The 14777-nt window shown below is 45.8% G+C and overlaps 1 protein-coding gene across 3 annotated transcripts in view; it reads left to right on the top strand.

Moving 5' to 3' along the window:
* The window catches only part of SNTG1 (syntrophin gamma 1), a 224270-nt gene that overhangs the window by 127021 nt on the left and 82472 nt on the right, over positions 1-14777 (top strand). For all 3 annotated transcript variants that reach the window (XM_081874379.1, XM_081874378.1, XM_081874380.1), the window contains 3 exons: positions 2047-2104; positions 3740-3783; positions 3895-3936. In XM_081874379.1, the coding sequence (XP_081730505.1) occupies positions 2047-2104; positions 3740-3783; positions 3895-3936 (144 nt within the window). The remainder of the gene's footprint in view (positions 1-2046; positions 2105-3739; positions 3784-3894; positions 3937-14777) is intronic.

The raw sequence follows: 14777 nt of genomic DNA, 5'->3' as shown, positions 1-14777 counted from the left end.
AGTGTAGTTCAGCAACATCTGTCCCCGTCCCAAACTTAAGGGATAGAGAGGTGGGCTTGGATCAGGCTAACTCATTTATGGGACTCCAAACCTTTCCATAGATCAGAGCTGCAGCTAAGGGAGGGGGAGAGTCTTGCCAGGTTTTTTGCCCTGGGTGAAGCCTCCAGAGGGGCTCTACTGAGGCTCCCCACCTGTGTGTATATATGCACAAATATGCATGGGGTGTGTGTGCTAAATCGCGTCTTTGACCTGGGTGAAATAAAGCCCAGATTCACCCCTGCTTAAATACTCACTGCGTCTAACAACTAACTCTGACTTCCTGACCAGCTTCAAAATCACCACAATAGTTTCTACTATGCTACTGTCAGTTCCTAGTATTCCTTGTATTTCTCCTCCCAAAGTTGCTGACTGGCCATTGCTTTGGACTTCCCACTAATCTGTGTTCTCATTTCTCTGTGTGCATGAAGTCCCAACCACTAAGCTTTGCTCTGTGAAGGGAGAGTATCTGCACCCCACCCTCCTCACCCCAAACATAAAGTTAACGATGCTCTACCAGTTAGGTGAAAACTAGTTCAGGGGTAGTTAACTTTCTGTCCAACAGAGTCTGCAACCAAAGATTATTGCCAAAACAGTATCTCTTGCCTTATGAATGTTGGTGACTTGTATTGGTGTGCCAATATGAACCAAATATCATTTGCTGCAGAGGGACGCGGGTGCGCTGTGGGTTAAAGCCGATTGAAAGGTCGGGACTTGCCGATTGAAAGGTCGGCGGTTCGAATCCCCGCGGCGGGGTGCGCTCCCATCGCTCGGTCCCAGTGCCTGCCAACCTAGCAGTTCGAAAGCACCCTCGGGTGCAAGTAGATAAATAGGGACCGCTTACTAGCGGGAAGGTAAACGGCGTTCCGTGTGCTGCGCTGGCTCACCAGATGCAGCTTGTCACGCTGGCCACGTGACCCGGAAGTGTCTGCAGACAGCGCTGGCTCCCGGCCTTTAGAGTGAGATGAGCGCACAACCCTAGAGTCCGGCAAGACTGGCCCGTATGGGCAGGGGTACCTTTACCTTTACCTTTATCATTTGCTGCACTTGGTGTCACTCAGGGTTGTAAGAGTTGCTTGATGAAGTCAGTTGCTTGGTGAAGTCATTGTGTGAATTGAACAGTGCAACCTTGGTTTGAAAAAGGTGAACAAGGCTAGAGATTTGAATCTTTCTGCAATAATCCAATTTATACTTTCAAAGTCTGGAAAGGCTAAAAATATAAAGGCATTGTTTGAAGAATATGAAATCTGACATTAACATTGATGTTTCAGAATTGCTTCTAGGATAAGAAAGCATAAGGACCAAAACTATGCTTAATCATATTTAGTTGAAGAGTTTGTGGGGTTTTTTATTCTGTTTATTTTTCTATATAAAAAACCCAGCACAGAAACTGAGCAGCTTATTTTGATTTCCACTTCCATTCCTCCCCCGCTTTTAAGGACAACCTGTTACTTTTCTTAGAATTCTCCTTTTCATCTCTTATTTCTTATTCATTTTCCTACTGACTTTTTGTGCTATGTTACAATGAGAAAAAGAAAATGGAAAGCAGCAAAGAAAACCTTCACATTCATTTTAATCAAATGTCCAATATTCTTGCTTTCTATTGTATGGCTTTGTTTATCTGTTCCTTGTCAGCACGACAAAATGATCACAGCATGGCTACTGTTTCAGAACTGGGCCTATTTTTCTTATTATAAAGTGGGCTCCATACGGTAATCTCTGGAGAATCTGGGGGAACCTGCAGTGAGTTTGCTTTCTTTTGTCAACAGTTCCACATTGTTCCGTTCACACCCTGGTCTGCTGATGCTTCCAACAGACTTCCCCCCCCCCCTCCCTAACAATGGAGCTGATTGCATTCATATGCCTATTTTTAAACAGAATTGTGAAACAGAAAATCTTTACCCCTTTGAATAAAACAAACTTAAAATGAAGTAAAAACTTCAAAGAAATGTAATAATATTTATAAACTGACAACAGGCTCAGTAAAATGTGGTTATTTTCATCTCATAGGGCGGAGCGGAGCATAATATTCCAGTGGTTGTTTCCAAAATTTCAAAAGAACAACGAGGTAAGTATCCGTGCCAGGCTATTTGCTCAGGGGATCCAGCAAAGTATCACCAGGTTTATACATTTCAGACTGGGGAGGAATAACTGAATAGTTAAGAAAAAAAAAAAAAAAAAGAAATCTGGGCCATAAATGTGCATGGCAGGATATTTTTAAGGAACATATGAAGCTGCTTCATGCTGGGTTAAATCCATTGGTTCATCTAGTTTGGTATTGATTACAGTGGCAGAGCAAGCCGATTGGGCGTCTGGGGCAGCATGCGTACCCTGCGCCCAGGGGCGTGGCGAGCCACTCACAGGGGCATGGCGAGCCAGGGCAGGACGCCCCGTGGGGCCTCTGACAGCCTCCTCCCACTCAGTTGCCCTACAGCTGTGGAGGAGGTGGCAGGCAGACCATTTGGGGCAGTGGGAGCCTGTGGGCACCCAAGCCACTGCGTCACTCCCAGGAGAGATGCCTCGCTCGAGCACGCTGCAGGCCCCGCGGTGAGTGCCACCCGGCATTTTGTCAACCACCTCAGTGGTGACACCCAGGGCTGACTGCCCCCACCGCCTGCCTTCCTGCACCCCTGATTGTTTACAGTAACAGGAAGCAGCCGTCCAGGATTTCAGACAGGGTTCTCTCCCTGCCATATGTGGAAATGCTGGAGACACAAGGCAGATGCAGGGAGCACGGGGCCTGCAACCCTTCCTCACGCTTTGCACATTTAAAGTAAAATAGAATTTCCTTTGTGAATTTTAGGCTCACATGCTTTAAAACCCTCTTCAATACAAGCCTAATTATTGTCCCTGAACCGTTTTATATGTACAGCACAGATTATTGTAGCTGTGGTGTGCATGCAGTGTGCCAAGCATTCCCAAAATGCATGAGAAGCTTCTGTTTTCATGGAGCGCCATCTGCAGAACAAAACACCCCAGAAGCCTAGGGTGCACTAATATGTATCCAATTAGGTTTCAGTCAAGTTGTGCATAAGGTTGAGGAGGAGGTGGACTGTGGCCAGCAAGAGCAAATTCCATAGCAGTTCCCTTCTTTGGCTAGAGTTTTGAGGCTGAATGCACATCACAGACTAATGTGCAAATTGGAACCTAGCTGTCCATCTGAGTTTGCACTTCTGTGAGAGTTGTGATGCTCTTCTTAGCTAACCCCCCCCCCCAAAAAAAATGCATTTAAAATGTTTACTTTGAGATCAGAGATTTATATTTAAATGTCTTTTGGGCAGATTTTTTTAAAGCACAGAAACTGGATGGAAAGTGACCTGGTCAAGAAATAGACAGATATGTCAATCTCTAGCAGAATCCCTGCAAAATGTCACTCAGATCACAAGATCCACTGCAGCCTTTAAGCCTGATAACTGTATTTAGAAACAAGAGCTGCAGCTGTTCTTTACATTTTCAGGGTTCAGGACTAGAAACATGTCCTAGATGCAAAAGGGGAATTAAATTTCCTCAATAATACTTTCAGAAAATATTAATTATCTATGTAAATGTGAAATATGAAACCTGTCATGGATTTGTTTTCTTTTGTCACCTATTTCTCATTGTCCTGCTCACATCCTGCTCCACTGATGCAGCTAATGGAAAAATATAGAGGAAAGGTTGAAATGAAAAGCACACCTTTCCTTTATTTTCTCTTTCTTTTTAGCGGAACTCTCAGGCTTGCTGTTCATAGGAGATGCAATTCTACAGGTAGGCAAACCCATTCACTTTTGCCAGGTTTTAGTCCCAAGTATAATGTGAAGTCTAACCTAAATGAAGCCAATGCTCAAAATTGTCTTTTCTTTTTTTTAAACTCAACAGATTAATGGAATTAATGTAAGAAAATGCAGGCATGAAGAAGTGGTGAGCTTATACTCCTTTTCTAAAAACCATTGCGGTTCTTAATAAAAGTCAGCATAGCTGCACTTCTGTCACAGTGTTCATCGCTATGCTCTGTAAGTAGATCAATGATCCCAAGATTGATAATGATCTAACCTTTGAATATTGTAACTTTACCATAGAAATGGTTTACTGGCCTCAGTTGTGTTACAGCCTAAGGGAGCCTCTGCTTTCTTAGGATTTGTAGGTCCTTTATTTCTGGTGTGCTGTGTGTACCTCCTTTAAGCAATGCTATTATGTCTGGTTAAGCAGCGCTCCCTGTACATACCAGATGTGTGGAAAGCTCTCGTGTATAAATAGAGAAGTGAGGGTCAGGGTACTGGGCCCACCCTCAACAACCTGCACCCACACGTTGAGCACAGATGTCTACAGTGGAACCCCTTAATGTGAACAGCTCAGTATGGTTGAGGTGCCAGTGGAAACACTTACCCCAGTGCAAATGTGGGTGTGGGTGTGGCTAATCTGGATTGGGACTGTAGCATGGAGTAAGGAGTTAAATATCCTCCCCCCTACAAGGTCTCAGTTTAGACTGAGCTTCCTCACACATCCTGTTTACTTTTTCAAAGTAGTTCACACAATTGCTAATTGCATGAATAGTTTCTCACTCAGTTTGGTCTGGGGAACCTGTGGCCATTGAAGTGTTTCTGGTCTACAACTCCCATGAGCGCCAGCCAGCATGACCAATAGTCAGAGATGATGGGAGTTGTAGTCTAGCCACATCTGGAGGGCCACAGGTTCCCCAGCACTGCTCTAAAAGATAAGATGTCTTGCATAGTTGAGTGATTTAAGAATGCTTTGAAGATGTAAATTCAAGGGAATTATAGCTCTTTTAAAAAGAAGAGTTATAGACTCTTACAAAATTGTGCATCAAACAGTAATGTAAAGGAGCTACTGATTTCCTAAAGAAACTCTTTTCTTTTTAATTGTATATTGCATTATATGAGGTTCAATAACGAATTAAGTTATTTTCCTAATCCCATTTCTCGGAGCTGTACTTCCTTTTTAGTTTTGTGCTTATTTCATATATGGCTCATCAACTTTCAGAGTCTGATTTGTTTGCAAAAGCAGCTTAATCCTTTGCTAGGCTTCTGTATACTAAAACTGAGATTTTTATTTACTGTGTCTTCGAGCCTTGGTGTTCCAGCAGTGATCAGATTACTTTAGTCAGTAGTTAAGCTAATGCAGAAAATCTCTCCGTGGGAGCAAAATGAGATATTGGGGCTTCAGGAAAAGGTTTGGTTGTATTTTTGAGTGCAGTGCCATATAGCTATGCTAGTAAGTCATTGTTTTGTGTTCAGAGTCAATGAAGCAAGATATGAAATGTTTGTGAAATTATGCCGGCACCCTTGTTAACCTGATTATGCTTTCTAGGATTAATATTTCTTTTCAGTTATAATTTGCACAGCCAGCCATGCTTATATTTTAGCACCTGACAAATGCTTAACCAAAACCTTAGGCAGAGATGTAAAGTGGGTACTTGTTTGCAAACCTTCAGCCATAGAATCATAGAATGGTAGAGTTGGAAGGGACCCTGAGGATCATCTAGTCCAACCCTCTGTAATACATGACTGGATACTTTTACAGATGACTCTTCTCCTGCAACAATTGAAACAAAGCAGATATAAATGAATCAGTAATGACTGGACTGAGAAATGTCTTTAGAAAATTGAGAGGGGCACTTCAGTAAAAGGACTGTGGCAATATTCAAGGAACAGGACATCCTAAGCAGAATATTATGATTGAGCTCTCCACTCCTCCACTGTAGTGCTTATCAGATCCCAGAGCTATTCTTCTTCTCTCTTCTGTCTTCAACTAGGCAGCCATTCCTGTTCTATCTTACAGAGCTACAGAGCTCATGTCCTACACAGCCCAAATGCCCACTCCCCCATCTGGCATCTCTAATCTGTGGGCCGCAAATTGTTCACCTCTGTGCCTGGCCCCAGATTCCCATCACTTGCTGCTTCTGGCTTGCCACAAGTGTTTCACATCTGGTATGTATACATTGCAGCAGCCTGCTTAGAGGTGAGTAGAAAGAGGCTCATCCCAAAATCAATTAGGATCCATTGAGTGACCCATTTGCTCTTCACTGCCTGCATTCACGACAGTTTATTCAATTCTCACGACATATCCTTAACTGTTAAACTGAGCTTTCATGCAACACAAAAAACACTTTTGGAAGTATAGCAGAATATATTTTAGTGCTCATTTCAGTGTTTTTGGCTTTCAGGGGGGAAAAACACCATTTGCAAAGAACACAGAAATGAGCGCTAAACTTGATCTAAGTCTTGTCGAAGCTTAAATATAATGCAGAAAATAACAGTTAGGAAAACAGTGGGAAAATGGAATAAACTGTCCCGTGAATTGTGGGGGATTGGATGTATGTTTAGGCCAGGCACTGAATGGGCTGGATTTCTCCATTTCCCATCTTATGTTCCCAATGGGGAATCCTTGCTTTGGCATTCCTTGATGAGTCACTGCCTCTGGTCCCTTTCCTGTTGCCTGACCATCACACCTTACCCTCCTATAGAAGCAAGCTGTCTTTCCTGTGTACCTGGTTCCTCAGGCTGGCCTGGCCTTGGGGGTGTGGGGAGACAAGTTGTTTCTAGCTACTGCCCTAATATTGTTGCAAGACATTTCCCTAGTTAGTAATTTATGTTTATATATTAAAGCTGGGAATTTTAAAAGTGGTGGTAGAAGGAGAGGATGTGGTGACAGAACCATTATTTCTCTGTAGAAGGACCATATTCATTCATATTATCTACAGTTAGAAAGATGTCAGGTATTTGGGCTGAAAGAGGCTGTGATAGATCTTGATGTGTGGCTCAGTCATAAAGGGATAGAATTACACACACCCCAACAACGTTTTAAATCTTTCTTAAGCTATACAAATCCACAAATGTTTTTCCTCCCACAATGAGTTCATGTCACTTCTCGACTCCCACCTTCCTTGGTGCGTGAGACAGGCACCATGCGACTCAACAGACAGGCTGGCCTGTGGCCATAGCCACCTCCTTCCTGGGAAACAAACACATTTTTTTCTCCCTTTCATGTATTATCCCGGAGCTCTGCTGTTTGTGAGTTCAAAGAAAAGTGCATGAAAGAAAAATAAACAAAAACCTAATTATAAATCTGGTGCAAACAGATATTTGATGCGCGCAAAGGCAGGTCATCTCATTGCCTCTCTGTCTTAATTTCCCTGTCCAAGAGAGCTTTGGCCCATATCTAATGAGTGTATGTTAAAATGGAAAGTGCTGTTGTTTGGAGTGCTTCACAAGCTGTTGTTTTCAGTTCTTCACAGAATATGAACTTTCCCCAAGTATGTTAAATTGATGGCAATGCAAAAATAGGCTGTGTTTTAATGTGCTGTATTAGTGTCAAATGCAAAGTTTTGTGGACTTCTTTTTTATTTTTTTAAAAAACCTTCTAATGCCTTGAAACTTCTTGTCCCGTTTAGATAGGACCCTCAGTCCACATCTACACAGTATATTTACCTATAGGCAGTGCTTTTTTCTGGGGGGACGCAGGGGTACGCATACCCCTACACATTTTGTGAATCTAAGTTTAGCCTCATTGAGGGGCAGTATTTCAATATGAGTAGGAAAATGAGAGTACCCCTAAACATTTTTTTTTAAAGAAAAAAAGCGCTGCTTATAGGCAAAGACTGTTTCTTAGGGCCAAATCAGACTTGATGTAAGCAAGTTGTGTTGTTTATTATTATTATTATTATTATTATTATTATTAGGATTTCATTGGGGTTTCTTTTGCTTTACCATTTATTTAGAAGATTTATAAACTGTTTGAGAAAACAACAAGAAGAAAGTGGTGCACAAATGAAACTGGAGATAAAACACAGCTGGAATCCAGTGTCCAATTACCGTAATTTTCGCTCCATAACACGCAGTTTTTTCCTCCTAGAAAGTAAGGGGAAATATCTGTGCATGTTGCGTGTCGAGGTCCCCAGGGCCACCCCAATAACTCACACATCACACAGAATTTTTGTTTAAGATTTTTGGCATAATTTTGGCCACAACTTTATTGAAATACAAATTTGTGAGTGGTTGCTTAGGCATTGGTTGTGACTATCTGCCCCCACCATGGGGAACAGACTGACATTCCGCACGATGCGAAAGTCAGAACAGGGGAATACACTTGGGGGTTACGCGGAGCAGGAAACCTGCCCTCACCCCAAATGCAACCAGGAGCTCATTGCTATGGCCAGAGCCCCCTTGACAGAGTGGACAAGCAATAGTTAGCCCCCAATTCCTTTAATGGAATCCCTTGCAGCAGCAGCAGCAGCATTAGAGGGGCAGGCACTCAATCTACCAAGGGCAGGTACTCAACCACTGCCCCTCAACCAACCAAACCATAAACCAATGCCTAACCGCAACCTTACAAGTTGTGACGTTTTGCTACGCAGTAGGCAAAAACCAAATGGCCCCAGCCAATCAGCCAGATGGACAAAATTCCTACCAGGCCCCTGCCCCAAGAGCAGACGACCCCATGACAGGCATAGCAAGGTCAAAGCGAACAACCCTAATTCTAGGGAGGGGGGCACGGGCAATCCGATGCACTGTCGAAAAGAGGAAGCCCTAGCCTCGTGCTAGGAGTTTTAGTATTTCTGGCTGTCAATCAACAAATGGCAACATTAACTTCTTCCCAACAACAAGGGAAGCCCCAATCGCATCAGTGGCCAATGAACAATTAGCCCGCCCCCAACTTTGGAGAGTCCTGGCGGCCCCCACCGCAACACGTGCTCTCCATGAAGGAGAACACGCTTTATGCAGCGAATACCTACAGATGGCGGGGGAATCTGCTGCAGTCGTGAGCAGTCCGTGGCTCGCTTTGAAACAGCACAGCGGGTGTAAGCGGCTCCTGTCAGCTAGCCGAGCAGGGGAGGAGGGAGAGAAGCAGAGTGGGAGTTGGCTGCTTTAAAACAACCCCTGCTCTCTGTCCCTGCCTGTAGTTTTTTGCTGTCCGATTTTGGATTAGCCACTGTAGGGGCTGTGTGTGTGTGTGCTTGAGCTATCGTTCTCCTCCTGCTGCTTCCCCGTTCACTCTCCCTACGCCCCTGGGCTCTCCCAGCGCCCCTGCGATTTTAGGGCCAGTTCTCTCTCTCTCTCTCTCTCTCTCTCTCTGTGTGTGTGTGTGTGTGTGTGTGTGTGTTGACCTCACTGTGCTTGTTGGGGGAGAGTGTTGGTCGCAATTTTTCTTGATTTGTCTCAGGGTGGTTACTATCGTGGTTTCCTTGCCGCGGAGGAGGGAGAGAAGCAGAGCCTGCTTGTTTTAAAGGAGCAAAGCCGGAGAGGAGACTCCGGCCTGGGGCGGGGCCTGAAGCCTCACAAGGACTGCTTGCTGCTTGCTGCTTGCTGCCTGCTGCCCAGGAGGACTCCCCTGAGTGAGTGCCTGAGGGCCCTGCTCTTGCCACTTACCACCTGGCCCAGGGCGGGGCCTGAAGCCTCACAAGGACTGCTTGCTGCTTGCTGCTTGCTGCCTGCTGCCCAGGAAGACTCTCGTGTGTGAGTGCCTTGGGGGCCCTGCTCCTTCCTGATCACGGGTAGGAGGAGGAGTTATGCTAAGACCAGACCATGTCATTACAGAGGGGGCAGGTTTAGTCGTTGTCTGAGGACTATTCCTGCCTCCGGGTCTGGTCCTGACCGGATGGATACTAGAATCAGCAAGGGATACCCACATGACCTGAAGGTGCTGCTGTGCAATGCCAGGTCAATGATTCATAAGACCACTGCCATCCATGACTTGATCATGGATGGAGGACTTGACCTGGCATGTGTAACAGAGACTTGGTTGGATGAAGCAGATGGGCCTGTCCTTGCCGCTGCTTGTCCACCAGGTTTCTCTTATGCACAGCAACCCAGGTCATGTGGGCGGGGAGGGGGGGTTGCAGTGATTTTTAGGAAGTCATTAGTTTGCACCAGGCGTCCTATTGGGAAGACCCAGTTTTCCGAGTGCATGTTCTGGAAGTTGGGCAATAGGGGCAGTACAGGATTCCTTTTGGTGTACCGACCTCCCCGCTGCACCAAGGATTCCCTGCCCGAGCTGCTTCAGGTCGTGGCGGATGTTCTTCTGGAGACACCTAGCTTGGTCGTCCTAGGGGATTTTAATATCTATGCTGACATGACCTTACAAGGGGCCACTTGGGATTTCGTGGAAAGCATGGCCTCCATGGGGCTGTCCCTGAATAAGTCTGGCCCAACCCATAGCCACGGACATGCCTTGGACCTGGTGTTTACCTCTATGGATGTTGGTGATCTGACACTAAGTAAAAGCGAAACGAAAGAAGTGCCATGGTCAGATCACTTCCTGGTGCAACTGGACTTCTCTGCGACCCATCCCCTCTGCAGGGAGGTGGGACCAATTCGGATGGTCCGCCCCCGCCACTTAATGGATCCAAATGGTTTCCAGAGAGTGGTAGGGGATGCTTTATCCCATGTTGATGGCCTTTCAGCTGATTCCCTGGTGGCCCGCTGGAATGTGGAGTTAACCAGGGCTATTGACTGTTTGGCTCCGAAGCGCCCTCTCCGATTGCATGGAGCCCGGACAGCCCCGTGGTTTTCCACGGATCTGAGGGCAATGAAACAATCGTTGAGATGGCTAGAGCGCCGGTGGCGGATAACTCATTTCGAATCTGACCGGACACAGGTTAGAGCTCAACGTCGAGCCTACCAAGTGGCGATAGCGACGGCAAAGAAGAATTTCTTCACCGCCTCTATTGCATCTGCAGAAAACAGCAGCAGGAGACTTTTTCAGGTGGTTCACAATTTAGCGGAACCACCTGCAACATCGGGGCCCAGTACGGGCCACATGTTCTCTTGCAATGATTTTGCTAAGTTTTTTGCAGATAAAATCGCTCAGATTCGGGAAGAAGTAGACTCCACTGTGGGAGCAGTGCCGGGGCGGGAGAGTGCTAGAGTTCTGTCTAGTCAAGTTGAGTGGGATCAATTCCAATCTGTTACCTCCGAGGATGTGGACAGGCTGCTTGGACGAGTGAAACCAACCACCTGTTTCCTGGATCCTTGCCCATCCTGGCTTATAAAAGCTGGCTGGGAAGGACTGGGCGATGGGCTTCGTGGGGTGGTGAATGCTTCCCTCCGTGAGGGAGCCTTCCCAGACCCGCTGAAAGAGGCGGTTATTAAACCGCGTCTTAAAAAACCATCTTTAGATGCGGCCACGATGGCCAACTATTGCCCAGTCTCAAATGTTCCATTCTTGGGCAAGGTGATTGAGCGAGCGGTTGCCGAACAACTCCAGGCACGCCTGGAAGAAGCGGACCATTTGGATCCCTTCCAGTCGGGATTCAGGCCTCATCATGGGACTGAAACTGCCTTGGTCGCACTGGTTGATGATCTTCGGCGGGCTAGGGACAAAGGTGAGAGCTGTTTCCTAGTTCTGCTGGATCTCTCAGCGGCGTTTGATACCATCGACCATAACCTTCTGGACCGTCTTGAGGGGCTGGGAGCTGGGGGCACTGTCATACAGTGGTTCCACTCCTTCCTCCTGGGCCGTGTTCAGAAAGTGGTGGTGGGGGATGAGTGTTCAGACCCCTGGGCTCTCACTTGTGGGGTGCCTCAGGGTTCTGTCCTCTCCCCCATGCTTTTCAACATTTACGTGCAGCCGCTGGGAGAGATCATCAGGAGGTTTGGGCTGGGTGTTCATCAGTATGCGGATGATACCCAGCTCTACCTCTCTTTTAAATCAGAACCAGTGAAGGCGGTGAAAGTCCTGTGTGAGTGTCTGGAGGCGGTTGGAGGATGGATGGCGGCTAACAGATTGAGGTTGAATCCTGACAAGACAGAAGTACTGTTTTTGGGGGACAGGAGGCGGGCAGGTGTGGAGGATTCCCTGGTCCTGAATGGGGTAACTGTGCCCCTGAAGGACCAGGTGCGCAGCCTGGGAGTCATTTTGGACTCACAGCTGTCCATGGAGGCACAGGTCAAATCTGTGTCCATGGCAGCTGTTTACCAGCTCCATCTGGTACGTAGGCTGAGACCCTATCTGCCTGCAGACTGTCTCGCCAGAGTGGTGCATGCTCTGGTTATCTCCCGCTTGGACTACTGCAATGCGCTCTACGTGGGGCTACCTTTGAAGGTGACTCGGAAACTACAACTAATCCAGAATGCAGCAGCTAGACTGGTGACTGGGGGTGGCCGCCGAGACCATATAACACTGGTCTTGAAAGACCTACATTGGCTCCCAGTATGTTTCCGAGCACAATTCAAAGTGTTGGTGCTGACCTTTAAAGCCCTAAACAGCCTCGGTCCAGTATACCTGAAGGAGCATCTCCACCCCCATCATTCTGCCTGGACGCTGAAGTCCAGCGCCAAGGGCCTTCTGGCGGTTCCCTCATTGCGAGAAGCAAAGCTACAGGGAACCAGGCAGAGGGCCTTCTCGGTAGTGCCGCCCGCCCTGTGGAACGCCCTTCCAGCAGATGTCAAAGCAATAAACAACTACCTGACATTCAGAAGGCAGCCCTGTTCAGGGAAGTTTTTAATCTGTGATATTTTAGTGTATTTTTGGTTTCTATGGAAGTTGCCCAGAGTGGCTGGGGAGGCCCAGCCAGATGGGCGGGGTATAAATAAATAAATTATTATTATTATTATTATTATTATTATTATTATTATTATTATTAGCAGCAGCATCCTTCTCCCCACGCGTGTTCCTTCTCCCCTTAAACTCCTCTCCTGCATTATTAACAGTATCCTTCTCCACATACTCCACGCGTGCTCCTTGTCCCTTGAGTGCTTTTCCTTCCGTCCCCACTTAAAACGTGGTTACAAAGCACGGATCCACATGGATCCTCAGGATTTTTGCACTGGGTCACACCAAATTCACCATCAGATCACATAGCAGGTCCATGGCAACAGCCTGCACCAAAAAACACATGCACCCACTGTTTCATGGGGCCGCAATGGCGCAAAAACGTGCTTACAAAGCATGGATCCACATGAATCCTCAGGATTTTTGCATTGGGCTACCCCAAACTCACCGTCAGATCACATGTCTGTGGCCACAGCATGAACCACAAAAATCATACATCCACTGTTTCGTTTAGAATATTTTTTTCTTGTTTTCCTCCTCTAAAAACTATGTGCGTGTTATGGTCAGGTGCGTGTTATAGAGCGAAAAATACGGTAAAAACAAATTACATAAAACCATCACAATTAAAAGCAAGTGTGTGTGTGTATGTATATCTATATATAAACCTGCACAAACACACAAAATATACAAAGATAAAATCATTAAAACTTTTAAAACAGGTATAGGTAACTAAATTATATATCTGGGTGGTCCTGCTGAAATAAGTTATTAGCAGGTGTCTAAAACAGAATTGTGAGGGTGTCTGCCTAACGTCAGTAGGCAGCGCATTCCAAAGTGCAGGTGCTGCACTTTGCAACCTCTGGAAATGTGGAACAGACACTGTGTGGCACTTGTAAAAGTGCAAGCCACACAAATGGTAGCCTTCAAATAGGCCTCTGTGGGGCAAGGTAACACACTAAGTTAACTGGTCTCAAGCCCCGTGAGGCTGAATTTTGTGGAAGTGGTCTTCTGCTGCCTTCACCCAGATCCTCCAATTGTCCCTATTTTCCAGGGTTGTCCCTGGTTTAGAGAATCTTTCCTGGTTTCTGATTCGATCCCGGAATTTCCCACTTTTCTTAGGATGTCCCTATTTTCATCAGAGAAATGTTGGAGGGTATGTTCACCCAGTGAAACAATCTTTATTTTTTTTAAAAAAAGACTTGTCTCCTGTAAATTGTGCAATGTAGTTTTACCCTGCCATCAATTTAACAGACTTTGGTAAAGGTTTATTCCCTCCCTGTGGAGATAACAACAGGGTTTTGCTTTTTTAGGGAAGTGGATTTAGATTTCAGAAAGAGCATGGAAGGAAATGGTTAAGATCATCTCTTAGAGCATCACTCCCCCCAGTCAGCAAGGCAGTCCTTTAGGAGCTGCTAAGTACTAAAATGAAAATCATTGTGCCTAGTTTGGCCTTTAATTGCTGCCACTGGCCTATTTTTGAGACAAGCAGTCTTGGATACCGAGTCCTAAAATAGGCCTTTTTCAAGGAAGCATTTAACCAACCACTCTAGCTAGTCTCTTTTGTAAAATATGAGTGAAAAGCTGATACCCACAGAGAGACTTCCTATTATACAGAAAAAGCAGGCAGAAATAGCATAAGAAGAGCAAAATAAATAGGTTTGGACAAGTTTGGGCTTTCTTCACTCATTGGCTAAGTTCTCAAAACATGTTTCCAAAAGCCCTTTGTTTGGGCCACTTAGCAGTACTGGAGGGCTGCTTGGGTCAGAGCCTGTTGGATCAGGCCAGTCACCCACATCTAGTCCAGCACCCTGTTCTCACAGTTGCCAACTAGATGCCTATGAGAAGCACGAAACTGGACCTGAGCAGAATAGCACTCTTACTGACGGGATTCCCAGCAATTGGTATTCAGAGGCATGAATTCTTTCATATCTCCAGAGCATGTGTCTCTTGTAAAGCTATAATAAGGCAGAGCCAGCCCAGAGAGAGGTGGGGAGAGAGAGAAGGTGAGAGGGGTGGAGGGTACTGCTGGTCCACTTTACTCTCAAACCAAAAGGATCCCACATTTTTAAAGTTTCAGCTGCATCTGGGCAAGTCATGAATGAGCTGAATCACACACCCCTGATAAGTAATAAGTGAATTAATATCTATGTATGTACAAACACCATCTGTTGTGTGTGCCAGACTTAGATAACATATTGGAAATTTAACATATCCACACACTAACCACCAGCATAGATAGATATATACATTTT

This window comes from Podarcis erhardii, assembly GCF_964252035.2.
Source record: "Podarcis erhardii genome assembly, chromosome: 8".
Classification (NCBI taxonomy): Eukaryota; Metazoa; Chordata; class Lepidosauria; order Squamata; family Lacertidae; genus Podarcis; species Podarcis erhardii.
The sequence above is the reverse complement of the archived record's forward strand: the minus strand, read 5'-3'. Positions and strand labels throughout refer to the sequence as shown.